We start from the raw sequence: 27,042 nt of genomic DNA, 5'->3' as shown, positions 1-27,042 counted from the left end.
TCACAACAAGAAAGCTCAGTAGTTCATCTTCCACCAGAGTCTTACCGTTTGCTGTAGTATAAATCTCTGGTTTAAGTCGTGCTTTACTCAGGGCGGTGGCACCTTTACCTGCTGTGTCCACCATCTTTGACTGATGTGACAGAAAGCCCTTTGTCCACAAACTCTGCTGACAGCTCGACGAGTCCACCTTCAGCGACGGACGCGACGATCACAGCTGACGAGCGCAGAAGTTTGGACAGAAGGATCTCACGCACTGTGAACTGCATGACAATGCCCCAAAACACAGCTGACAGGACCGATCCGCTAACGGTTCACCACAGTTGGGAAAGAGGCTTCAAGTCCAACTGCGCTGCGCTGCGAATTGTTCTCTGGGAACCGCTTACCCTTAGCTTGCGAATATACTGTACATAATCCCATTTGTGTTAAGCTCTGGCCTACTGCTTTCAGCTGAGGTTGAAGCATAACTATTTTCATTTCATTTCTACATTTAGATAGTTTTATGTTGATTCAGTTTGGTGTCAAAATAGTTTTATATGCAGGTGATAACAAAGTTAGCGTACTTTTGTCCCAACATACAATGCATGGTTGATATAGTTCCGATCTCAGTGGCTTCGATGTTAACTGGTATTAACATTAACATTATTTTAATATAAAATATCAAGTGGCAAAAGACGAGTACTTGGAAAAAAAATTAATAAAAAAAATCACAAGTAGATTTTTGGGTGTCAACAAACTTTATGAATGAGTTCTATGAATTTAATTAAGTCCAACTTGCATGTGCCTAATCTGCATCTGATGTACATTTACTTGTTCATTTTCACTTTTGTGTTCAATTATTTTTATGTTCAGATGTATGAAATTACGTTAACTTTATATTTGGTTAGTTTCGTTTCTTATTCAGGTAGTTTAAGATTAGATTAGCTATAAGATTAGTGTTATATTGTTTTGGCTTTATATTTAACTAGTTTTAGATTCAATTAGCTTTCAGTTAGCTATTTTAAAGGTCTTCACTCTAATTACACAGTACACTAACACTGATAGGGCCACTAGGGTTAGTGGCCCTATCAGATTTTGTTTAGCGATGGCAACAGGCACAGTTTGTAGTATATAAAATATGCATCATATTATGATTGCCATGGGGTAATTATCACTTGTCCAGAGTGCAAAAATAGGAACCAATAACACAAAACTAAACCCAGCTGGGCTCAATTTATTAACACAATGCCAAATCACAAGTTCTTGACCTTATCAAACTCATGAACAAGCACATTAGTGATAATGATATATTGTAAAAACAAAAACTTGAAATTGTTGATCTTACTGTGATTGCTGCGTAAGCTGAACAATACAAATTGGATATGTAAATTATTTGGTCCAACAAACCACATTATAAGTGAAATGCTTCTGTTTGCAAGATGGATATTTTTCTGTCAGACACCAATGCCTGGCCAACTTACAATGAGGTTCTCAAACAGAATTTACAGAAAAAAAAAAAAAAATGTGAGCCAAAATGAAAAACTAATCAACCAACAAAAAGCAACAATTGTCTCCTATTTTTGGTTCTGTAACTTTGTAAAAAAAAAAAAAAAAAGAAAAGTGAGCTGTCAACTGATGGTGTTGTTCACTGAGTTGCATTTTAAAATGTTAGCAAACCTAAAATACGTTTTTTTACAGAGAAAAAAACATCCCTTCTTAAATTTAACAGAAAGAAACTTCAAGTAGACCAAACTTTGCAGAGTGGCCATCTGTTATGGCTATTCTGTCAACACAGAAGAGCAAAAACACAATTCTTTTAAGTGTAGATAACAATGTGAATTTGCCATTTTTATGTTATTACTGCCACCAAGGTTGTAATAAATCAACGGCATTTATGTATTTATTTGTCTGTCTTGCAGCAGGATTATGTCAAAACAACTGCACAGATTTTGAAGAAATTTTCACCACAGAGAGATATTAGCGCATGGAAGACTCCACAGAATTTTGGAGGTGATCCAGATCCTGATTGGCAGATTTCAGAAATATCGGATTGCTCTTGTTTAATTGATATACGAGGTCTATTAGAAAAGTATCCGACCTTATTATTTTTTCAAAAACCATATGGATTTGAATCACGTGTGATTGCGTCAGCCAAGCTTGAACCTTCGTGCGCATGCGTGAGTTTTTTTCACGATGGATTCGCTACTGGAGCGAGAAAAAACCACCTCCGTTTTGGTCTCACAGGACGGCTTTGAGATGGCGTTCAGACAGCTGTCGGTGGTTTTTCCATCGAGTGATTATCCGAGAAATTGTGGATGTGCCTGGACATGCCAGAACATGTCCCCTGAGGCTTCATCACGGCGTTGCTTTGCGCCATGCGGCACCGCCGCGACGCGCGAAGTCTCCACTCCTCTTTCCATGACAAAAACTCCTGTAACAGTGGAATGTGCTGTTCATTTCCAAACTGGACGCTGTGTTTTATCCGGGATGTCATCTGGCTAGCACAGGAATTGTGAAAAGACGTGGACATCAGCACTTTTTCAGCACACCTCTTGTTAAAAGTGAAATCTGCCAGAAAATGGTTGATGTCCAGCTCTTGTGATAACCAGAGAAATTGCACACGATGGTCACGGATCCATACAGCCATCCCTTTAGAAATGAAATGGTCGCTCAGCCTGTCGATGGCGGCTTCGGTGCGCGGCGCACCACCAGTCGCTCTGGGCCGTCCTTAAAGCAACAGTAACACTGCATAATCTTTTTGAAACCCATAAAATTTTCACCAAAAACCATCTGAATTTCTCGAATGGTGTCCACTTTGATGTCCCTCACAGTTTCTGAAAAAAATTTGAGCAAGCAAAGCGGCAGTCTCTGAGCCATTCCTAAACAATGAAAAATCGACGAGGGGGTGGACCACTCCTCATTCAAAGCCTGCTCACAGGCGAATGACGCAACCGACAGGCGTGAAAAAACTCACGCATGCACACGAAGGTTCAAACTTGGCTGACGCAATCACACGTGATTCAAATCCATATGGTTTTTGAAAAAAATAATAAGGTCGGATACTTTTCTAATAGACCTCGTATTTACTGTGCTAAATAAATAAATAAAATTAAATAAAAACAGTTTCATCACAAAACAGTGATATCAATGTTGCTGAATCTTTCTATTTGCCCTTTTCAGGTTTCAAATCCCGCAAAACCTCAGAGAGGTCGCCGCTCTGCGAGATCTCAGTAACATTGAGAACTGCATTGAGACGCTCTGATCACGCTGCACTTTAACTGCTGCACATGGACAACACCATTAACAATGCAGCATAAAACTATTCTTATATTGCGCCTAAAACTCTCATGAATATATTCTCTTGGTTTATAGACATTGTTATTGTGTTTGTTTTATGTAAACATGCAAGAATCACAGGCTGTCTCTCCGTTATTTTCAGTGGGAGCTGCGGTGAGCTACACTCACTTCCTGATCATGTCGTTTTGGGGGAAAGTGACGTTTGCTCTTTAACATCTTGATTATTCTTTTACAACACTGTTTGTCCTCTTTGTTCCAGACTAATATATATAATATGTCTGAAATTTGGTTTGTGTTTATTAAATTCCACGCAGATTAAACGTAGCAGACATGGATTATTTGTTATAATTGTTTTAGCAAGTTTTCAGGGTATCATGCAGCAGTCTCTTATTAACGTGATGAAAAGCATAAAAAATTACATTTTTGTAGTATAATCATGTGGATTCTCTATGTTGTTTTGACGGCAGCAACTCTCTGGCACGCAAGGGATTATGGGATACATGAAAACCCAGAATAGGTAAAGTTCACATATTTTAGCAACATCACAAACCCAAATATGATGAGCAGGCTTGATACGCATAACATTTTAAATAACTGAAGTATCATTTTGTAACAATTAAATATGTGAAATAAACTCCTCTGTTTGCCCAAATATGTTTTTATCATTACTATTGAACCTGAGATTGCCAAAATGTCATGTTTACTCATTTTCCTGAAAATTTTAAAAGGTTTTCTGTCAGTTGGTAAATGACTGCTTTCTAATACGAGTAAAAGTAATAACCCTTTACTTCTGGTTCTGTCAAATAGGCGGGAATTCATGTAAATGACACAGGTTAAACATGACTGCAGTCAGAGCACAGCGGGGGGGGGGGGGGGGGGGGTCTGGGTGATAAACGAGCTCTGCGCCTTTAAGGCGCGTGTGCACAGGCGGGGCCAGCGCCTTTGTGTAGTGAAGCTTAAAAGAAATCGCTCACAACACCAAGACTTATCTAAAAGTGTCACATTAGAGCCGCAGTGTTGCCAAATCGCTGGCGTCCTCTTCCTGATGTAGTAGAACACCGAAGCTTGCGTCAAGCCCCCACAGAAACCGTGGAGCTATATTTTTGTCACAGAGGGGCCAGTCAGCGGAGGGATATCTGCCAATTTATTTAGGTGAGTTACAGCCCACAAAACCTGCCTTTATTGATTTCTATCTTGGTGATAGCAGTCATACATGCAGCTTTAAGCCAAGCTACCTTTATTTACAGCAGCATGTATTTTATTTATTTATGCGAGCAAATTATGTTTGTTTATTTGTTTATTAGGACCGGAACTGTCAACGATTGCGATTCTTTACCTTAAACGACTGCAAGCCGGCAGCCCCTATTTGTTCTAACAATTACAACACCGCTGTGTGGCTTTTCCGCTGAAACAATAGAGGAGTAACATGTCATTGTGTATCATCATTACAAGCCCGGCCAAATGTGAGTCACCGGATTGCTACAGGGCCTTTAACCATTATTATCTCAATCCGGTAAATCGAGGGGGTGTGCGGCTGTTTGCTTGCAGCACAGGTAGAGCGGGTATGGTTGCTAGGAAACCGCTGCAGGGGCGTGAACTCCTCCCTTCAAAGGGCTGCGCGTGACGACGACAGTGCTGTCAAATGTCACTGCGAAACACATGTGCTGCGTGTGGCCCGTGAAATAGTTTTTTTATTTTATTTATTACAAGTTCAATTTACAGGTCGGTTTACCGGGTTGAAAATTCAGTTGATACCGTAATTTGGTTCGAATTTTAGTTGTGTATTCACAAGAGTCGGATTTGCTGTTACTGTTCTGTAATGTTTTCCCAGATTTAGAAAGGAAAATCCTTTAAAAAAAAATTATGAAAAGCTCCTATGTAGCATACATTTACAAATCAGTAACTGTATATCAACATCATTCACCTTGAAAACCACATATATCTTATTTTGGGTGATAACACTGTTTCCTATAATCAGTTCAGAGCTATCTTTGTGTTTTCCGGTGTTTTAAACCCCCCCAAAAATGACAACGAAGTCATGTAACTTGAAAATTAAGTCACAAAATGATTTTTTTTTTTTTTTTAAGATTTTTGTGAGAACAGGGACAGTTAGGCATTTTAAAAGAAAAAACAAACAGTTTAAAAATATATATCAAAAGTTTGGTTTTTAAGTCAACTAGCCAAAATGTTTGCACAGTATTGTATATACCGAGGTTAATATGGGGAATACAGTGTATCAGATTGGTGACATGTTTAGGACTGCTGTATAGCTTTTTGCTGTTTAACATTTTGCCACTTTGCGAAACTACCCTACTGCATTTGTATAGACAGGAGATAAAGCACAATTTACTGGACATCTCTATAAAGGCAGTGGTTTATGTCCGTCTAAATCCATCTGCATAGCAGTGAAATGTGAAAAACATCTAGTGTACATTCTGTACTTTCATAAGGCTGTTGCAAGTATCTTTAGCTAAGTGTATGGGGATGGGTACTCAGTTGCTTCACAGTTAGTAATTATTACCACACCGACTCACAGATTAGTTGAAGTGCTCATATGTCTGTCAGAAGAAGGACAACTCAAGTAGTGGTTGATGGATTATTACAGAATTTTGTAGCGAGATGGTCTTTAGGGTAGGTAAGAGTTGATTAAATTTTGGCTTTGATCCAGATCTGTTTGAGAATTTTTCCTTTTATCTCTGTCCTTAATGTGGCACCCTTATGACATCAATGGGCTTTGATTCTCCTATCTTTTGGTTGGCAGAAGTAATGAGAGTTTGCCATTATTACCTTAACAACGTGAATGCCCTTCTGGCTTTCATTAACATTAATATTGATATGTAAAATAAGAAACTAATTTATATCTTATAATTCATCTTCAGTGTTGAAAATAACTCTTCTAGGCTGAGGGTATGATGATTAAAAATATATGGTCAATATTTTTTCCATATTGATCAATATTGTAGAGCAGGTAGCTGAGTGGGTAAGGAGCTGAACCTGTGTTCAAATCCTACTCATGCTGCCTGTCTGTGACCTTGGACAAGACACTTAATCTACATTCTTTCAGTCCACCCAGCTGTAAATAGGTACCAGCCCCAGCTGGGGAAGTGACCTGCTTCGGACTGGCATCCATCCAGGGGGAGTTGTAGACTCTCATCAGCTTGACACTGTGGAATCTACAGATCAGCACCAACGAGCCTTGGGGCTTATATGTTGATATTTAGCATATTATTTAATAATGCTGCACTTTCATTGTTTTATTGTGAAAAGTCAGGGTGCAAGATGTACCTTTCCTGTTGAAAGTTGTTTGATGGATAGTTCAGAAATAAGGTTTTGTCGGTCTCAGTTCATACAATGGAGTCTCCCTGTTTTTATTTTGTTATCCTGCTTTAAGTACAAGAACAGCAATAACCCTTTGATTATTGTTTTTTTTGTCAAAAATGTCTTCAGCTTTAGACGATGATGCGAGTTTACTGTAACAGTCATTTTCATGCTCCTTGCCCCATTCACCGCTTTTTATGTTTCCCCTCAGTGTTGAACCAAAGCAAAAAAAAAAAAAAAAAAAAAAAATTGGAAGAAGTCAGAAGCAATTAGTTTCAAGGGGCCTCATATACAAATCGTGCTTACACACAAAAATGTGGCGTACATCTGTCTCCATGCCAACGTTCAGATGTATCAAAAGTGAAATGACCGTGGAAATGTACGGTGCGTCACGCAAAAATCTGGCTGGTGTATGCCCGTTTCTACAGCTATTGTTCCACTGCCGACACATAGAGGTGACGCTGGGAACCGTTAATAGTGTGAAAACAAGAAGTCTTCAGAGTGATGTGCACATCAGCGACACAATGATGAGCAATTAACACACTCACGTGTTTGCAGTTATATAAAACCATGCATAAAGTGATGCATAAAATGGCACTAACAGTTGCTGCCTTAGTGTCAGAGGGCCTTGCAAATGGTGCAATCTGACGTGAGCGTGTATTCAGGGAACGTGAGGATTAACTTGCAAATGACAATATTTGGCTCATAGACCGATTTTCATTGTCAAGGCCACTATTACTGGAGTTGTGCGCAGAACTGTGGCTGTCCCAGAGTGCAATACAGCGACAAGCCAGGAGGTTGCCTGTGCCCACTCAGGTGCTGATCACACTGCACTTCCTGGAAACAGGGGCATTTCACCGTGAGCTACCCAATCAATCAGGAGTGTGTCAGTCAACCTTGAGCCGAGCCATGCCAGCTGTGTGGAACGCAATCATCAGAAAGTCATCCAGTGCCATTTGCAGCGAGAGCCGATTTCCATGTAATCGGAGTTATTGACTGCACACATGTTCACATCGTATGCGATACGCAAATGCTGGTGTTTGGCACAGTGCGCAATGGCAGCTGCTCAATCAAACAATTTTATTAATCCCACAAGGGGCAATTATGTAGCTTCTTGTGTGTAAATAATGTATTTGTGTAATTTATCCAAATGTAAATGAGCGTGGCCACATTTGGGCATATACGCATCAAATATGTTTATTATTTATATTATTATGATTATTAAGGTTTTTTTTATTTTGCTCCATGGTGAGAGCTGCAAAAGCTTCTTAACGGTGTTCCTGTGTTCCGTATTTGTCAATAAACGTGTGTGTAAATTGTGAATGTCACACTGTCAGCGGAGGCATGCCTCACCTTTTTAACATCAGTGTGTGCCCGCTGTTTTGCGTGTTGGCCTCACACACACTCTGTAGCTCCCACAAATGTTTTTCCAGTTTCATGATTAATCCGTTTAACAGCGCACTGAATAAACTGTCCCTGCGTGTCTCCCTGTAATTTCCAGTCATCTATAGTATAATTTCTTTCCTATGTTCATGTCTGATCTGACAGCATGTGGAATCTCTGCTTAAAGGGTCTATTTACATAAAATTGCATATTTAAATGGGGCGTGGCCAGGGAGGAATTTGGTTCCACGTTCAGTGGGATGTACAAATTGAATGTGTGTGGATCCATGTCTATGCACACTTTGATATATCTGAATATTTTTGTGCTTATGCCAGTTTCTGGCTTTTGGCGTATGCCATGTTTCAGTAGGAAATCCACGCAAATCTTTGTACATGAGGCCCCGGGTCTTTCTTCACCACCAGTAGCTCTGACAAGCCAAATACTAGCTGTTCTCATATTTCTGCTATGGAACAAGCTGTTAGATATCTCCATATCAAGTAAAATTGCCCAACACTTAACATCATTATTGACGTAAATGTCTTATTGTGACTACTTTATCACCCAACGTGAGCTCACATAGTGAATGCTGGGAAGTATGCTGATGACTTTTCTTTGAACTTAAGTTAATGGGCATTAATCTAATGTATTATTTCAGTTCATTTTGAGACAATGTATTTATATAATCGCTGAACTGTTTTGAAATAACGAAAGTTCAATCCAAACAATTAAAGATTATTTGATTGCAAGAAATTCCAGTGTGAGGTTTACAATGCATAAAACTCATACATTGTCTACTCAACTGCTTTGACTTAAAAAGTCCTCCATACGAGAGCTGATGTGCTGCATGACTACACATCATTTGTTTAATCCTGTTGCCTGTAAATGGTTCTGTGCTTAACTGCCAGGATGAACTGTCTTTGCACCTGTTGCAAGAGGAAGCAGTATCCCCTGGGGGTTCATTATCAAGGATCATGTTGCTTCCCGTCCTCGCCGAACCAAATCGATGGCCCTGGGCAGAGGAATTGCATGCCTTGTTGGGCAGTTTGGCTTAGAGTGATGCCCAGAGCTTCCTGTTGTTTTAGAGCTTTGTTTCTCAGCAGCTGTCAGGGCAGCACATAAATATGGGTCATAGGAGACCAGGAGCGAGGAGCCTTGTTCTTCTCAGTCATCGCTCCTTCATCACAAGAAGGACAGCGTGTTTTTGGGTGTGCGAGCATATGGTGAATGTAGATGCACCTGTTTCCTCCATTCTTTTGGAAAGGAGTAACAGTGCTGAAACTAGTGCAATTATCAGAGGTTTTCATGATGCAAAGATACCCTCTTATGGATGTAGTACTGTTTGTGGCTTTCAACACGGAGTCCACCCCATAACATAAAGAAAATAAATCCTTTCTAGGTACTGTTCCCTGGTAACGGCATAGGGCTTGTACAGCATAAATGTGGCTGAGTGGGTGGGTTAGTCCATACCAGCCAGCTTTTGTAAGCAATAACTAAAAATAAAACAATAAATGCTATCATCTTGTATCTTACCAAATTTAAAAACATATAATGAGGATAAACCCTAATGCATCTGGTGACCATTGATGCACCAGATCAAAAAGAATGAAAGAGCAAGCCTGTGTAATACACCATAGATGTGTCTGCCACCTGCTGGAGGCAGAGCCTGCCTTCACGTGACCTAAAAATTTTAACTTGCTACTGTGGGATATGATGCCTACTACATCGCCAAATACGGGGTGGAATATGCAGCACAAATATTAAAGTAAATCCAGTTTTAAACGATGGGTTAAACTGCAAATGGGGGTGATAACAAAACCTTTTATCAGTAATGCAAATTACTTATGGCAAACTCGGAGCACTAATCCGAAACATTTGAAACACACATTTGGAACATTGTTCCAGACTACTGCACTGCCACCTGCTGGACAATTCAGAAATGTTCATCCATATCAAATTATGATTTTCATATTTAAAGCCTTCAGTCAATGCTGGGTATGTGTGTGCACTATGTGCATGTATGTTACATGTGTCGTAGGCAGTGTTACCACAGTTACTTTGAAAAAGTAATCCACTTACTGATTACTGATTACTCCTTGAAAAAGTAACTTAGTTACTTTACTGATTACTCAATTGTAAAAGTAACTAAGTTAGATTACTAGTTACTTTTTTAATTACTTTCCCCAGCTGCCGACAACAACTCACTTTATAGTCACCCTTTCTTGACTTCAATGAAAATAAATAGTTTTATAAAAAGTAAAATAAAGACCTCTTTCTTGACCTCATATTTAACTGTTGACAGCACTGTAACAGTAAAACTTGCAATTTCAAACCTACATTGTTTAGAAATGTAACTATTAAATTCTAACTCTCTAAACTTTTTACTTGTCGAAATTATTATTATTTTAAGCAATATTAGTAGTTGTAGTAAAAAACGGCTTCAAAACTGGACCTTTAATCTAGGGGTGTTGTGGGGGAGGGGGGCACATCCCTGCCCCACGCCCCCATTCCATCTGGATTCGCCCCTGCTTTGGTGTTTGAGCACAAAGAATGGATAACATTTATTTATGTAGAAAACAGGACCAGATTTACAGGTAAGAAAGTTTTATTGCGTTTTCACATCATGTGGTCCTCAGAAAGAGAGTTTAGGTGCATTTGGAAAATAGTGTTAGTTGTTGACGCGTCGCGGAGGATCAGCTGTTTTTAACGAGACGATACGGAGCGGCTCAGCTCAGAATTCTAAATAAAGGAGGGGAAAAAGTATAAAAATGTCTTTGTAAAGCTCAGTGCAGGTGTGCTGATCACCGCGCTTTAAGAGGTGAGGACGAGTCGAGCAGCTGCAAAAAACCGTGGATGAAAAGCTCACAGCTCGCTTAAAGTGGGCAGTTGAGTCGAACCCCGACCTCCTGCCCACAGACCAAGTTTAATGCTGCTATCGACCCACAATGAAAAATAATAGTAACGCACAGTGACATGGAGAAGTAACTTTAATCTGATTACTGATTTGGAAAGATTAACGCGTTAGATTACTCGTTACTAAAAAAAGTGGTCGGATTGGCATCACTGGTCGTAGGGAACAGGATAATTCAACAGGGGGCAAAACAGCAACAACTGTGTTTGCTTTCTGTTTATTTATGACTGCAAATATCAGTGTTCCCCTCAGAATATGGTATACATTGTTTACACAGCAATAACACATACGTGGTGTGACTTGAACATTCAGACCATTAGACATTAGTTGTTGCAACATCAGGTATATATCAGGTAGTAGGAGGAGGTCCTTCCTCTGCTGCACAAGCACAAAGTTCAGCTTTGAAATTAAACTTACTGAATGCAGAGCTGTCATCTATGAATATGTAATTAAATATAATAACATGACACATAAGATTGCTGTCTTACGCTTAAATAGAATATACGTAAAGTGTAGGAAACATTCAACACCAATAAAATAAGGGGTTGCATAATCAAAGGTGTAACTGCCTTAACATACATTTTTTTCTTATTAGTTGTTGTATATAAGTCAGAACCAGAGTGTTTTGCTTTGCAAAATAAACCCTTATTAGGTGGTTTTTAATATGAGGGTGTTGTTGAGTTTTGTGGTACAAAGGCGATGAGTTCACATCCTTGATATTTACCAGTTGAATACCTAAATGTGACTTTAAGACATGAAGAATAAAAATACATAGCAGCAGTTTTACAAAGACTTCTTCTCCGTCTTATTTTTTTGTAAAATATTCTAGCCGGTGCATTAGTGTACGTGCCATTAAAGTCCTGTCAAACTGAGCTTTTGTTTATTCCTCATTATAAAAGATTGTCTCATTTCTATGGTACCATACATGCACAAACGCATAAGTGATTACTTGTTCTTGTACCGGTGGCGGGCAGAAGTGGACAGAACTATTTCTATAATTTGTTTTCTGTAATAATCTCCATTTTCTTCTTTTCTTGAGTCCCAGAGAGAATATAAGATGTGCAGTCAGAATAGCTGCAACATTTGTCCCCCAACTAAGAGTGCAAAATGCAGAATCTTTTGAGATCTTCTGAATCGATTCCACCAAATGAAGGTTTACTTGCAGAAAATTTTGAAATCCCAAAAGTTGTAACATTTTGGGATGAGGTGAAGTTTTGATACAACTTTCTCAGTTCAGTGCTTAATGTTACTATTCTGGGATTTCAAAAGTTGCTGGAAGTACAACTTTAATTGGGGGGAATGGGTTCAGGACATCACAAAATGACATGAAATGCCTTATTTTGTTATCTCATGTGGAGAATAAAAAATTTCTGGGTTTTGTCACATTTAGGGGAGGTATAACATTGAAGGTTGTAACAGTGTTACTCGATGTCCTGCACCCCTTAATCTGCTTTTCCTTTTAGCTTTCTTTCACCATCATTTACATCTCAGCTGTTTTTTTTTTTTTTCAGGTACACTAGAAGCTGAGGCAGCCAGCCGGGCGATTTGAGTGTTTCCTGGTTTTGATGCGACCCGAGGGTACCTGGAGCATGTCCACAGTGGGCCTGACTGCCCAGGAGATCGCTTTTCCCATAGAAAACCCCTTCCTCCGGGGCAGCTACTGTAACAGCATGGCTGGATCCAAACCCTTCTGGGCCCTTCGCCATGAGCTGGACAAGTGAGTGCTCAGGTTTCAGGAGTTTTAAGAAGAAATTTTTTTCTCTATGATGACTTTTTTGTTTGTTTGTTTTTTTATGGTTCAGTTTACTCATTCAAGCTTCTGTTACATTAATGATTTTCTTTATTAACAGCGTCTACTTCTGTATGGACACTGCATGCATGGATCACAGTTCTCGCGCCCAACAACAGGGACTACCTCCATCGTATCAAAGCTATGAGAGTAAGTGTGTGAGATACATCTGCACAATACACACCAACTGTAATGGATACATATTCGAAACAAAGATCCTTTTCTTGTGGTACTGAGTCATGGGATATGTATTTGATACAGTAAGTGGTTTTCCAGAAAGATGTAGAACGCCTGACTTCTGATTGTCCCACTGGGACAGTGAAAATATACATGCTAACTGTTATATCTTTTGTACAAAATAGTGAAGTTGAACTCCTTTACATCATTTACAAACTATACCATCTTATACACATGGATGTCATTTTCTTTTTCCTCTCTGTCAGAAAAGAAGCACAGCCCCAGCACACAGAGATTACCTCCTAAAAAATCCAGACCCTCCCATCTCTCCCTGTCATTTAGAACTGAACCTTCCACCACAAGTCCTGCTGACGATGACCAGGTGGTCCCCTCTTTCCAAAGGCTGTCAGTGTACGAGTGCAGCAGTCCACCACAAACTCCAGGCAGATGCTCGAAACCTTTACCCCCTATCCCTCCACAAATGGATCTATCCCCTGATCAGGCTATGGACAATGAGGTAAAATTTTTCACAAGCTCAGATGAGAGCTGCTGCCTGGTGTCTGATCAATATCCCAAATCGTCTCCTTTTCGCTATGGAATCTCTAGTAGACGGAGCTTCAGGGACTGCGGGCAGATTAACTATGCTTACTATGATGGGCCTTTACCACCACCAAACCCGCACCAGCACAAGCCACAGCCTCTACAGGAAGTGCAGGAACAGCAGGAGCCACAGCGACAAGAATCCGAACCACTGATCTGCCACAGGCTGCAGGATAGGGGTCAGAGGAGGCTACGGCGCTCCCATTCTGGTCCAGCTGGATCTTTGAACAAACCTACGCTGCTGCGACCCACCTGCCACAAACACCACACTCAGAGCATGGATAAACCTGAGGTGCCACCCCCCATCCCTCCACGAACAGTCAAGACAGTAGACTATCGCCGCTGGTCAGCAGAGGTCTCGTCTGGGGCTTTTAGTGATGAGGACAAACCACCCAAAGTACCCCCAAGAGAACCCTTGTCCCAAAGCAGCTCCCGCACCCCCAGCCCAAAGAGCCTCCCAACATACATTAATGGCGTGATGCCCCCAACGCAAAGCTTTGCACCGGATCCTAAGTATGTGAGCTGCCGGGGTTTACCAAGACAGTATGGTGAGTGCGCCCCCTGCATTCTGCCCATCATAGAGAATGGCAAGAAAGTCAGCAACACACATTACTTTCTTCTGCCTCAGCGGCCTGCTGTTGCGGACACAGCTGGTGAAGAAAAATATCTTCAGGTTCCAGACAGCCCCACAGTGTGTGAACCAGAGGTATCGGACTTGGTCTGGGATTGCCACACCAGGAGGAAAGCACATGTGTCTTTTGTTTGAGACATTTTAGCTTGGACATGTCATAGTAGCAGATGACTCTCCTGTACACGAGTACAAACCACTGACAGACGGGGGAACCCGGACATCGACAACCCTGTAAACTGCTGCTTTATTTTATACCCCTTATATAGTCTGAAAACAGGGTATGTGCGCATTGCATTTAGTTACTGGTGACGTTGGATTCGCAATTGCGACCAAGATAATTAAAAACTGTATCTCTGACTAAAGATTGTGGACAAAATTCAACATTGTAGAGCTTATTTTTGATATGAATTCATACTTCACGACATTTAATATTGTGCCATTTTACTGCTGTTGTGGTTCAGTCAGAAGGTGCAAGCAGGCCTTGAACCTCACATGCATAGTGTTTTGAAAAGGTGAGAAGGCTTTGTGAGGTGCATTTGGGGCCTTTTGAGGCTCCTTTTGCATCTCAGAAGGGACAATAGGTCAGTAAAGAAACCACATATCACTTTATAGATGAAGTTTAAATACAAGGCCAAAATGAAGGATGCTTTTGTGCAAATCCCCCCTTTTGTCTTTTGCACTGTATGTGGGTAATGCTTTATGAATGCATGAAAACATACTGTTCTCTTGCCATGTTGAAATTTCAGGATACTACTATGTTTGTGCATTTGTGTCACACACAACACGGCATACGCATGCAGTTGCACTGCTGGTTGCTATGCGTGATTTGAGTGGAATGTCGAGTGCAGCTCACGTGTAGTTTTCTGTAGATATACGAGATATGCATATGAACAGCTCTTCTGACTTTCTGCAATTTAGTAGAAAATCATTCATACTTGTTACTGCGCTCTGCTTAGTAGCAGCGCCTGGCTTCTAATGTGCACGCACTGTTTTTTTTTTTTTTTATTCCTCCAGTGTCCAGGTGTGTTTTGTTGCAAGGAAATTGGCATGTTGGACGTTAGGTGAATGTGTGATATTTGAGGAGCCCATTTTTGGTCAAGCTGTGAGTTATTGCTTGGAACTGCTTATCCTCAAACTACTACCTCCCTTTTTTATTACTCCTATATTTCATATACGCCCCATTATAACCCAGCGTCAAAGCCTGCAAGACATTTAGAAGCTGCACACGTGACCTCACCCAAAATTTGAATCCAAGTAGCAATTTAGAACCAATGCTAACAAGCTATCCATACTGAATTTACAGGCTAACCTGTTAACACAGACACACCATGCAGCATTTACCTGCCTGACTCAGACTTTCCTGTTCTGCTCATGCATTCCTGCCCTACATGATCGCAGTGGGTGTGGTCTGACAGACTTTGGCTGCTGGCAGCTGAGAAAATATATAAATTTTATTGTTGTAGATTGTTCAAGAAACATCAGGACGATGTAGCACATGTATTGAAGTAACCCTTGATATCGAGCGTGGTGTTCAGTTGGGGCAAACAGATAACTGCTAAGGTCAAACGGTCTTTGAAGTACACTTTTTAAAAAATACATATACATATCTCCCTCCTGCTCACCGAGCTTGCTGACATGATGTTGGCTTGACTTAAATGTCTCAAATGTTTACATCATACACTGATACTTTTTTTTTAATCTTAAGGTATTCGCATGTCTTAGAAAAACAAAAATGAAGGAAGACTGGGTTATCGAGGAATAACTTCTCTGCTGTGGTGAAGACATGCACTGGGAGACTACAGTATGCTGTGTACAGTATTTAACAATTCCATTTGTTGTCCTGAATAGCTGATGAGTATATAGTCTTTGAATAAAATGACTTATTTATGATCTTTCTGTTTCTCGAATCTGTCAGCAAACACTCAACTCAGCTGTTTGGCCTGTTTTATCACCCACACACCCTCATGCTGTGCCTTATTGTGACTGGCCGCCATCCAGAGAGGGAAGAGTGACTTACAATGGTTCGACTGACAGGAGTACAGTATAGTACCTTCCTCTTCCTGGTTATGACACAGTCTGCTCCTGCATGACAGCTTAGATGCTTTCTAGCAGCCAGCTTTGTACCCAACGACTTTCAGGGCTCAACAGTAGTGCAAGTGCTTTACTCTTGACTTGTGGTTAAATGTGCCGTAAACGTAAGGAGAGAAAATGACTCGCCACACCTGCAAAATATCCACCACAATCGTTTTCAGTATTTTAACTTGTACATTAGTTTCTTTGTGGAACATAAGGGGTTTAGATTGAAACCACAAGCAAACACTTGAACCAAGGCAAGTCTGTGGTAACGGAATTACAATGACTTAACTTACCATTTAAAAATTTGCTCTGATTGTTATTCCAACACTGTAGATTTATTCACCTACATCAGATGTGGGTGAGCCGACTGTAAGGATGTCAATGAAAGAGACCAACTACTTGTGAAAAATGGCTTACCACCTCAATAGTTACCTGCCGTCTAACAGTCTGCAGCACATCATAGAAAAATGCTGCAATAATATATGAAGCAGGGGGTATGCTTATAGGTGTTGGAATGACCAATTATTCCTGTGTGTGTGTGTGTGTGTGTGTGTGTGTGTGTGTGTGTGTGTGTGTGTGTGTGTGTGTGTGTGTGTGTGTGTGTGTGTGTGTGTGTGTGTGTGTGTGTGTGTGTGTGTGTGTGTGTGTGTGTGTGTGTTTATAGATCGTGGATGAAGCTGAGTGCTTGAAGAAAAGCTATGCACATTTGAGAACAACGTGCAAACTTTCCACCAAACGTATGTCAGACTGCAATCAGAACTCAGAAAGTTCTGTGAGACTGCAGCAAGAACTGGTGCTTTGTACAAATTTACTTCTCATTACAGCTCCCTGCTTTATTAGTAATGAATACAGCTACTACTGATAACCTGCACACTTCTTTATTTTGTCTTGAACATCAGTGTTTATACAATTGGACAAGTAAATTGTTTAAATAAATGTCATTTCTTCTAAAGTAAGGAAGATGAAGAAAAGTTGTTCCATCCATCCACTTTCTATCCCTGTTTACTCCAGTTAAGGGTCACGGGGAAGCCATGGACAGGATACCAGTCTGTCGCAGGGCCACATGCAGACAAGCAAACATTCACACCTGCACACACCTAAGGACAACTTTCCAGTTCACCGAACCTGCATGTCTTTGGATGTGGGAGGAAGCCCACACAAACGCGGGGAGAACATTTAAACTCCACACAGAAAGGCCACAGGTGGGAATCAAACCCATGGCCTTCTTGATGTGAGGCAACAGCAACCTGCTGCTCAAGAAAATTTGTTTTGATGGGTAAATGAGTAAGATTATTATTATACAGTATTTGTGAATGTGAACATCATTGCTGAAACTCATCAAAATCACGCAGTGACTAATAAACTTTAATATACCTAGAGGAATTTCATGAAGGTGTATCTTGACAGTGGGCATATAATGCAAGTGGACGGGCATTTGTCGATACAATGCTGTTTTTGTGGCAGGACATATCAATGCAGACCAGCGCGCTGTGAACAAAGGGGCTGGCTTGACTCCTGGGTGTATTATGGCAGTAACATATAATAAACCAAGCAGAATGGCACCTGTCATCATCATTTAACCTAGAGGGCACAATTTGCACCTTATAGCTTGTATTAAAATAGTTATTTTGGTGTGTGGTGCCAAAGTGTTTTTGAGCCTGGCTCATATATTTATGGTGTCCATTGCAGACTTAATCACAAATTAAATTTTTACCCTTTGATTTTGCAGCCTTGATGTAAACTTGAAATGTAGAAACTTAAAAAAACATACTGGATTCTGTGTTCAACAAGATATTTATTCTTCAGCTAGGTAAGTGACAAACAGATTTGGTCCTTGCACGAAACTGTTGTGTTGAAGGTCTACCATGAGCCTGTTTAATAAGGAACATAACAATAGAGCCTTTACACTCATTCTTAAAGGTAATAATCAACTTGTTATATAAATATCTGTATGAAGGCATACAACATTTGCAGGCTCATATCAAGCACAAGCTGTGCAGTTTCATAGTTCCTTGGAACCTCTGTGGGTTTTCTCAAAGCAGCTTTCGAGGCTACGTCCACTAAAAAAAAAAAAAAAATTAAACATGCAGTGTGACTGAAGACTGCATAAATAATTCAGATTTTAAGAATAATTTTAATACGATACAAGGTATAAACATTGACTTTTTTGTTTTGATGCATTATTATTTTAATGGTAACTATTTAACTGGAGCTGCGGCACATCTAGTTAAATTGTACTGGACCCAGAGTACTAGTGTAAAAATAAAGTACATTGGGTAAAGTGACGTCAGCCACTACATGGAGACAAACAACCTGAACAACTCATGGACATGCAGAAGCTTCAAATAAATGTTAAGCTCCCTTTTCCCCAACGACATTCACTATATGTGTATATATATATATATATATATATATATATATCTATATATATATATATATATATCTATATATATATATATATATATGTTTGCAAAAATCCTTAAAAAAACAGGTTAGCTAATTTGTCAGAGGCTTGATTGCTAACAGTATAGAAATTTCGATGTACTTTGTAATCTTCAAGTCAGTAGTGCCAAAATGTGTTGGAAAAAAATACAGCTAAATGTACACTGCTTTGTCTCTCCCCTCAATAACACTGGCTCAGTCTTCAAAACTAGTTCTTGTGAATTTGGTTATCATGGATGCTATACATATTGTATTGTGACACTTTTTTAAAGACTTGATTAATAACAAACAACAAAGTACAGCAAGCAATAAAATAAAATAAAAAATTAGGAAATAAGTAACTTGCCCATAAGGGCAAGGGACACAACTGTAAGTTGATTTCTGACTATCAGCCTATCTCATTTTCACGAAAAATTAACTTCTCAAATAAATACACAGTTGAGACCTTGCTGCACATTTGGGCAGCTTTTGTCGCCATCTAGCATGTGATGTGAGCATATTCAGTATAAAAAAAAAAAGCTGTTTATAAATGTCAGAAATGCATGAGTTTTTGGCATGCAAGAGCTTTGACCTCCCAGTATGAATATGTATAAAAAGTTTGATTTTTGAGAGTTTTACAGTTCTTGAGTCTGAGGACGTGGAAGGTTTTGCTGTAATGACAGATGGAAGAACAGCAGTTTCTCTTGACAAACACAATTTACAGCAACATAAAATACCTCATGCATCTCTGGTAAGCTAGCTAAGGCAGATCTGACAGTACTACGTTTACACTAGTTGAGCCAGCTACCATGCAGGCTACGTTTACATGCCATTAATATACGATACGATACGATACACTTTATTGTCCCCTCAGGGAAATTTGTCTTGGACTCATGCTAGGTGCCTTACAAGAAAAGAGAAAACAAACGATACAGATAAAAACACAACCACATCCATAACAAATTAACATGACAGGAGTCAGGAGAAACACCATAAATATTGCATAATTCCAATTTTAAACATTATTATATTCGGGATAAGGTCATTATTCCGGTTTCTGAATCATTAGGAATAACCCATTTACATGCTTAAGCAGACAGAGTTACTCCTGTATACGTGGTCATTGGTATCATTTCGAATATCCCCATCTAAACAGCGGCGCACATCTTCCACCGGTGCTTGATTTGGTCTGGCGTTCGTGTAAATCCTGCTTCGCATAACTTTTCGGCCACCTTCTTGTAAATGTCACTATCTCGGTACTTTCTACCGTCAGTAAAAGACATTATATTCATGTCTTTCACGATACTAATGAAGTACTCGGTTTCCTCCTCGCTCCAAAAGTGTGGTGCTGTGCTGCTGCATCTGGATTTCCCCATACTTGTTTACCTCTGCTTCTGTGGTGTCCAGTGGGTTGCGCGCGCCGCATACAAGTAGTTGCCGTACTCAAAAGACCAAGATTCCTTGCGGATGGGACATGCGCAGAACAGAAAATAATCTTCCTTTCTATGGGGATATTCCGATGCGCATTTATATGACCTGATATTCGGGTTAGAAAAGGAGTAACCCAGGGGTCATATTCGGGTTTTTAAAAACTGGAATATGAGCATATTCGGGTTTTTGTGGGTGTTTACATGGCTGTGCGCAACCGGGTTATTGCTATTATTCCGGTTATGAAAGGGTTGTTGGCTGCATGTAAATGTAGTCACTGTTATTGTATGTTTTTTGTTTTGTTTTTAACTTGAGAATAATCGGAATAATGATCTGTCCTGAGAAGGGAAATACTTAACATTACATTGTAACTTTTTTCTTTCATGCTAGCTCGCACAATTCCTCAAAGTCACATGCAAAATAATTGCAACTTTCCACATAATCAGATTGACAGTGATTTCCCCTTTCCTGTCTCATTATTGGCTCAAAGGAAAAGTAGGCCTGTACAGGACTGTTGTGGGGGCATTCATTTTTTTTTTCTACCTAGCAACAGTTTGTGTAGAACAAGTAAAGCGGTTGTCAAGGGGGTGTGGTTTAATCACTTCAGCACTTTTTATTAGCTAATGCTAGGCAAGGTAAATGATAGCTTTATCCAAACATTATTAGATTAAACTGTAACTCAAGCCAAAAATGAGAAACTGGCTAACGTTAGCATTCACCAGTTGACAGTTTACATTATCGAATTCGGAACCTCTGATGGTACGTCTGTGCATGTAGCCTTGACGATATTTGATGTTCGATAATGAGCGATTGATTGTATGTTGCTTGAATGTTGACATTCAAGTTGTATAGAAGTGAAAATAAAGTAGTTTAGGGAGTTTACCACATTGTGAATATGCTACGCTTTGCAGCTCAAAGAGGTGAATTTTTCATGTTTTTTTCAGCCTCTATAATGTTCAGCAGGGCCGTATATAGGAATGTGAAAGGGGGGGTTCAAATCCTTGAGTTGGGGGTCCAGTGGGCCACAGGGCCCCCGGTGGGGCTGAGGGGCAACGCCCTTGTGGGGGGCGAAGCCCCCCGAAGCAGAAGCTTTTTGAGGATTTCGAGGGGTAAAAAGCTACATAAATTTAATTTGAAACCCAAAATGTATCATTTTAGGAAATACATTTTTATATACAAATAGTCCTTGCTTGGGATTGGATCAGTTGCCATAAGAACCACCCAGGAAGAACCAAGATAACATTAATGCAAACTTTATACCTGCCTGTTGGTTGCGAATGACGCAACCAACAGGCGTGAAAAAACTCACGCATGCGCACGAAGGTTCAAGCTTGGCTGATGCAAGCACACATGATTCAAATCCATATAGTTTTTGCAAAAAATAAAAAGGTCGGATAGTTTTCTAACAGACCTCGTATTTAGCGGTATTAATATTCGTGTTTACATTATGAATATGTACGTATATGTACGTTATGTATTAAAATAGCGGTATTTACACTCAACAAAAATATAAACGCAACACTTTTTGGTTTTGCTCCCATTTTGTATGAGATGAACTCAAAGATCTAAAACTTTTTCCACATACACAATATCACCATTTCCCTCAAATATTGTTCACAAACCAGTCTAAATCTGTGATAGTGAGCACTTCTCCTTTGCTGAGATAATCCATCCCACCTCACAGGTGTGCCATATCAAGATGCTGATTAGACACCATGATTAGTGCACAGGTGTGCCTTAGACTGCCCACAATAAAAAGCCTCTCTGAAAGGTGCAGTTATATCACACAGCACAATGCCACAGATGTCGCAAGATTTGAGGGAGCGTGCAATTGGCATGCTGACAGCAGGAATGTCAACCAGAGCTGTTGCTCGTGTATTGAATGTTCATTTCTCTACCATAAGCCGTCTCCAAAGGCGTTTCACAGAATTTAGCAGTACATCAAACCAGCCTCACAACCGCAGACCACGTGTAACCACACCAGCCCAGGACCTCCACATCCAGCATGTTCACCTCCAAGATCGTCTGAGACCAGCCACTCGGACAGCTGCTGAAACAATCGGTTTGCATAACCAAAGAATTTCTGCACAAACTGTCAGAAACCGTCTCAGGGAAGCTCATCTGCATGCTCGTCGTCCTCATCGGGGTCTCGACCTGACTCCACTTCGTCGTCATAACCGACTTGAGTGGGCAAATGCTCACATTCGCTGGCGTTTGGCACGTTGGAGAGGTGTTCTCTTCACGGATGAATCCCGGTTAACACTGTTCAGGGCAGATGGCAGACAGCGTGTGTGGCGTCGTGTGGGTGAGCGGTTTTCTGATGTCAGTGTTGTGGATCGAGTGGCCCATGGTGGCGGTGGGGTTATGGTATGGGCAGGCGTCTGTTATGGATGAAGAACACAGGTGCATTTTATTGAATGCATTTTGAATGCACAGAGATACCGTGACGAGATCCTGAGGCCCATTGTTGTGCCATACATCCAAGAACATCACCTCATGTTGCAGCAGGATAATACACGGCCCCATGTTGCAAGGATCTGTACACAATTCTTGGAAGCTGAAAATGTCCCAGTTCTTGCATGGCCGGCATACTCACCGGACATGTCACCCATTGAGCATGTTTGGGATGCTCTGGACCGGCGTATATGACAGCGTGTACCAGTTCCTGCCAATATCCAGCAACTTCGCACAGCCATTGAAGAGGAGTGGACCAACATTCCACAGGCCACAATTGACAACCTGATCAACTCTATGCGAAGGAGATGTGTTACACTGCATCACACCAGATACTGACTGGTATCCCCAATAAAACAAAACTGCACCTTTCAGAGTGGCCTTTTATTATGGGCAGTCTAAGGCACACCTGTGCACTAATCATGGTGTCTAATCAGCATCTTGATATGGCACACCTGTGAGGTGGGATGGATTATCTCAGCAAAGGAGAAGTGCTCACTATCACAGATTTAGACTGGTTTGTGAACAATATTTGAGGGAAATGGTGATATTGTCTATGTGGAAAAAGTTTTAGATCTTTGAGTTCATCTCATACAAAATGGGAGCAAAACCAAAAGTGTTGCGTTTATATTTTTGTTGAGTGTAATTTGGCGACCTTGTTTATCTCGCGAAATTTGCATAATAAATCCCACGCAAATATTTGCACCTTTACAGTATTTGCAACAGGAAGGAGAAGCTCCCTTTATTTCTCAGCTTATACATACAAACATGTTTTTACAAACCAGACAAGTGTAATTGTGTGTCTACATGGGTATTTACAAGCCTACTAATCTGTTTGATATCAGAGGAGGATAGGGACCAGGGAGCAAAAATTCTTAACCCCCATGGGAAAAGTTTATTTAGCAGTTCCCCCTTTCATCACTTAAGGGATTACTCTGGCAGAGGAAATTGAAACTTGAGGGTGTGTGATAATAGCTGTGTAACAGTTAGTGCTTGTTGCTTATTATCAATGAAAAGAAAATACATAAGGTTGATATCCAGATCAGAAAAAAATCAGCAGAAAAAAATCAGCAGAATTCTCGGGGGGGCGAACCCCCTGAACCCCTGAACCCCCTCTATATTCGGGCATGTTCAGTACCTATTCTGTTCAACTGGGTGATGAAAAACAGACAAAATGAGCCTCTCATGGCTGCTGTGGTCTCCGTAATGAAGTGTATTTCTTGTATTGAATACCAGAGAGCATATCAGGTATGTTTGGACATAACACATATGGTATGTGGAAACGAGATGTAGACAGACAAACCAGACATTTACCACCGGTGAAGAGAATTTTAAATCATACTGCAGACATAAATTTTACAATATTACAATAAAAGAAGCTATTGATTTCACCATTTTGGTGTCCAACTCTTCATTAGAGGGTCAGATCCTATCATTTAAACCAAAATCTACAAAAAAATCAAGTGCAAAAGTACAATGTCAGATTTGTAAGTACTTGCAAACTGCTGTCTCACCAGCGAATACTACCTGTAACAACATTACAACACTGTGATCATGTGTATGATCTATAAATGTAGTTTTTGTCACATGTGTGAGATGTAAACAAAACCGCTTTAAGCAATTTGACTGACATTTTTACTTTTTTCACTTTTAAATAAATGCACTTTCAACATGTTTTAAAACTTTTGGCTGAATGTGAGCAAACATTATAGTAAATCTCGACAGCTTGAAACGTAGTCAGAAAATAATTGCATCAGATGATACCAGGTCACAAACAGTTTGAGATGACACTGCTGTAGTATGGCATGCTGAAGCAAACCCAAAATTTAAAGCAATGAATTGTTATAACATGGTTAAAGTAGCAACACTACAAATTACTTATGAACTTACATACATTTATACCAGATTACATAACAAATAATATAAATAGAGACATAAATAACAGCAGATTGTTCACACCTTGTGCATATGACACGAAAAGTGCAATGAAAACAAAACTCCTGTTGAAATTTCATCGAACGCTGACATTCAAAGTGTCTGGACGGTTTGCTGCGACCTGTACAAATAGAAGAAGGAAAGAACTTCATGATCCTGACTTTGTGTTTTAATCATGTCGAACAGGTTGAATGAGATTTATAGGTAAAGTATGGAACACAACTGTACAGAAGAATACCTGAAATTCTGTGTCAACATTTTTTAGATGTGGCATAAAACCCACTGAAGTGTACCTGCCAGGAAGTCCCATGGTGGAATTGACACTGAGACCTGAGTTAAAGAAAATGATCATTTAGTGAGTATGATGTTTGCTAAAAAATTGTTGAGTGAATTACTTTTAAATACACAGGACTGGTGAGTGACAAAGCAGACAACGCACTGGTATCTGAAAAGTCAAAGAAATCTTCATCAAACACAGAGAGTCTTCTGTGAAAGGAGCCACGCCTTTTCCTAAAACACAGAGATGATTTCATTAATTCAGAATGAAAAAAAATCCTAAAAACACCTTCTTAACCATTTCTGAGGGGTGTCATAGCCCACCAAATGCCTGTACGCTGCCTCCGGGCCACAACAACAGTGACAATAATGATAATGAGCAGAAGTGCTGCAGCCAGTGATCCGAATAGAGCTCCATAGAAACCTGGACCCCAACTGAACTGGCGACACCGCTGTCCATAAAACTGCTGCAAGCTGAACTCAAAACACCTGAGGTTGTGAAATTCATTAGTTCATTTAATCGAAGCATATTAACGATGACCATTACAAGTGATAGGATCCAAAGAGTAGAGGCTCACCGACATATAGGTCCTGTGAATACTTGATTGAGACATTCGCCATGTTGACAGTAGTTAGGATTTGTTTTGCACGGTCCAGCACACTGCCAGGAATCGGTAATCATCATAGCAGTGTAATTAGCATACTGGGTGCAATTAATGTAAGGCTCCAGGTCTGTTATATCTGTTTAAGAAGAGTAAAGGAGTGTATTTATTATTTTTCAGAAAGCAAAATTTCAAATATTGCTGAAATCTGTAAGACCTGAAAACAAGAAGCACTTGTGTCCAAAATTTATGGACATTGACATTCAACATAGTGTAAACTCACTGTTAATGACAACTGGCTGCAGTGTCACTTCATTAAATTCCACACTTGCATTATTACCAAAGGCACGACCAATGTTACTGAGCGTGTTGGTGTTGTTCAGGATGTCATTCAGCACACCACCAATTTCTGTGTTGACAAACTGGATTTGACTTTCATTGTTTGCGTATCCATACTCTGCGACACTCTCTGCAACGACACTTCCAGGGCTACAGCAACAGAGCAGCAAGATATTATTAAAAAATACAGCTTCAAATGGATTAAAAAAAATTTAAACAAAAAAAAATGTATATTATATGAATGATATGAAAACCTACTTTAACTTGATGACTGTAAGCGACTTAAAGTTTTGTGGATCTGCTTCTTTGCAGAGAGGCTCCAACTGAAAATGGGAACATGACAAATGTTGTTTGAGTACAATTACTGACATGTTCACAGTGTGAAATTAAATTTCATTTAAAATCTTGCTAGGTGAGCAAACATATTCATTTTTGGAAATATAAAAGCCAGTGAATATGGCATTTGTAACATCTGCATTTGTGACCATACATAAAATACACATTTTGTTATATCTCAGCTTCTCATCACTCTTGACACTTAGCTAAACATTGTCTTCTTCATCATCATCTTCACCTCATTAGTTAATGTAAGAATAAATGCTTGGGACTGAGGTGAGCTTAAATCATAAAATTCCTCTTCAAATGTTACACTGATTGTCAATGTAATTTTTGCTTTCCGGGTTGGTATTGCTCCAGTATCTGCAAAGAAGAAAAGAATAATGTTATATTTCTATGACTACCATAGTAGCACAAACATGAAAACAATGGACAACATAGAAAAAAAATTGACTGCCTTCAAAGCATGTACATTTACTGTCATTGAACAACAGATTATAAAGGAGGTGATTTAGTTTCTTACCAACACTGGGAGAAATCTCATTATTTCCAAAAGAGCAGGAATCTCCATAGATTGACTCTTGACACTGGCACTGACATCTACCAAGTGTCATGTTGAAGATGCAGATACCCCTATTACACTGACAGTGACACTGAGGAGTGGTGAAAGAGGTCGTGATTCCCGTTGAATTTGATAGGAAACTGGTAAATGGGGAAACACTCACTGATGGTGAAACACTGGCTGTGTGTGCAGAAGATGGATGGGATGAAGGAGAAGATCTGATAGATTCATTGGTCATTTGAGTTGTTTCACTTGTGGAAACAACAGTTGTTGACACGACAATTGTTGATTCAGACTCTGGGATTGTTGTTGGACTTGGTTGCATTGGTGTGGTTTGTCCAGGTGTTGATGACATGTTTATTGTTGCAGTCGAAGACAGATGTGTTGACATCTCCATAGTACTGGTGTGTTGGGACAAAGTGGATGATCTGATCGATTCATTTGTCACAGTCGCTGTCACTGTCTGTGTTGACAACGGGGGTGTTGCTGAAGATGTTTCTGGTGTGCTCACTGTTGGAATTGATGATGTCTGCA

The 27,042-nt window shown here is 40.0% G+C and overlaps 2 protein-coding genes across 3 annotated transcripts; one reads left to right on the top strand and one right to left on the bottom strand.

Moving 5' to 3' along the window:
• The first annotated feature begins 4,221 nt into the window (after positions 1 to 4,221).
• errfi1a (ERBB receptor feedback inhibitor 1a) lies at positions 4,222 to 15,971 on the top strand. Of its 2 annotated transcripts, none has more exons than XM_034166238.1 (4): positions 4,222 to 4,425; positions 12,394 to 12,599; positions 12,733 to 12,821; positions 13,115 to 15,971. In XM_034166238.1, exons 2-4 carry the CDS (start codon positions 12,448 to 12,450, stop codon positions 14,212 to 14,214), a joined length of 1,341 nt encoding a protein of 446 aa, XP_034022129.1. In that variant the 5' UTR covers positions 4,222 to 4,425; positions 12,394 to 12,447; the 3' UTR covers positions 14,215 to 15,971. The 2 variants fall into 2 exon arrangements, with proteins under 2 accessions (XP_034022129.1, XP_034022130.1); XM_034166239.1 differs by lacking the exon at positions 4,222 to 4,425 and adding an exon at positions 4,631 to 4,736.
• Positions 15,972 to 24,227: 8,256 nt separating this feature from the next.
• Positions 24,228 to 26,750, bottom strand: LOC117506689 (mucin-3B). The gene is made up of 9 exons (XM_034166242.1): positions 26,470 to 26,750; positions 26,185 to 26,309; positions 25,869 to 25,933; positions 25,555 to 25,760; positions 25,248 to 25,410; positions 24,994 to 25,158; positions 24,833 to 24,903; positions 24,632 to 24,723; positions 24,228 to 24,514 (listed from the first exon to the last, which is right to left on the bottom strand). Exons 1-9 carry the CDS (start codon positions 26,744 to 26,746, stop codon positions 24,470 to 24,472), a joined length of 1,209 nt encoding a protein of 402 aa, XP_034022133.1. The 5' UTR covers positions 26,747 to 26,750; the 3' UTR covers positions 24,228 to 24,469.
• Between the last annotated feature and the right edge of the window lie 292 nt (positions 26,751 to 27,042).

The sequence above is a fragment of the Thalassophryne amazonica genome, chromosome 3 (assembly GCF_902500255.1).
Source record: "Thalassophryne amazonica chromosome 3, fThaAma1.1, whole genome shotgun sequence".
Taxonomy (NCBI): Eukaryota; Metazoa; Chordata; class Actinopteri; order Batrachoidiformes; family Batrachoididae; genus Thalassophryne; species Thalassophryne amazonica.
The sequence above is the reverse complement of the archived record's forward strand: the minus strand, read 5'-3'. Positions and strand labels throughout refer to the sequence as shown.

What these genes read in the sequence shown, in the direction of transcription:
- errfi1a (XM_034166238.1), top strand. Translation starts at nt 12,448, where the DNA reads ATGCGACCCGAGGGTACCTGGAGCATGTCCACAGTGGGCCTGACTGCC. An exon ending in CTTCGCCATGAGCTGGACAA is followed by an intron (nt 12,600 to 12,732) that starts GTGAGTGCTCAG and finishes CTTTATTAACAG; the next exon opens with CGTCTACTTCTGTATGGACA. An exon ending in ATCGTATCAAAGCTATGAGA is followed by an intron (nt 12,822 to 13,114) that starts GTAAGTGTGTGA and finishes CCTCTCTGTCAG; the next exon opens with AAAAGAAGCACAGCCCCAGC.
- LOC117506689 (XM_034166242.1), bottom strand. Translation starts at nt 26,746, where the DNA reads ATGACCAATGAATCTATCAGATCTTCTCCTTCATCCCATCCATCTTCT. An exon ending in CTTTGACTTTTCAGATACCA is followed by an intron (nt 24,724 to 24,832) that starts GTGCGTTGTCTG and finishes TCTTTAACTCAG; the next exon opens with GTCTCAGTGTCAATTCCACC. An exon ending in ATGTTGACACAGAATTTCAG is followed by an intron (nt 24,515 to 24,631) that starts GTATTCTTCTGT and finishes CTATTTGTACAG; the next exon opens with GTCGCAGCAAACCGTCCAGA.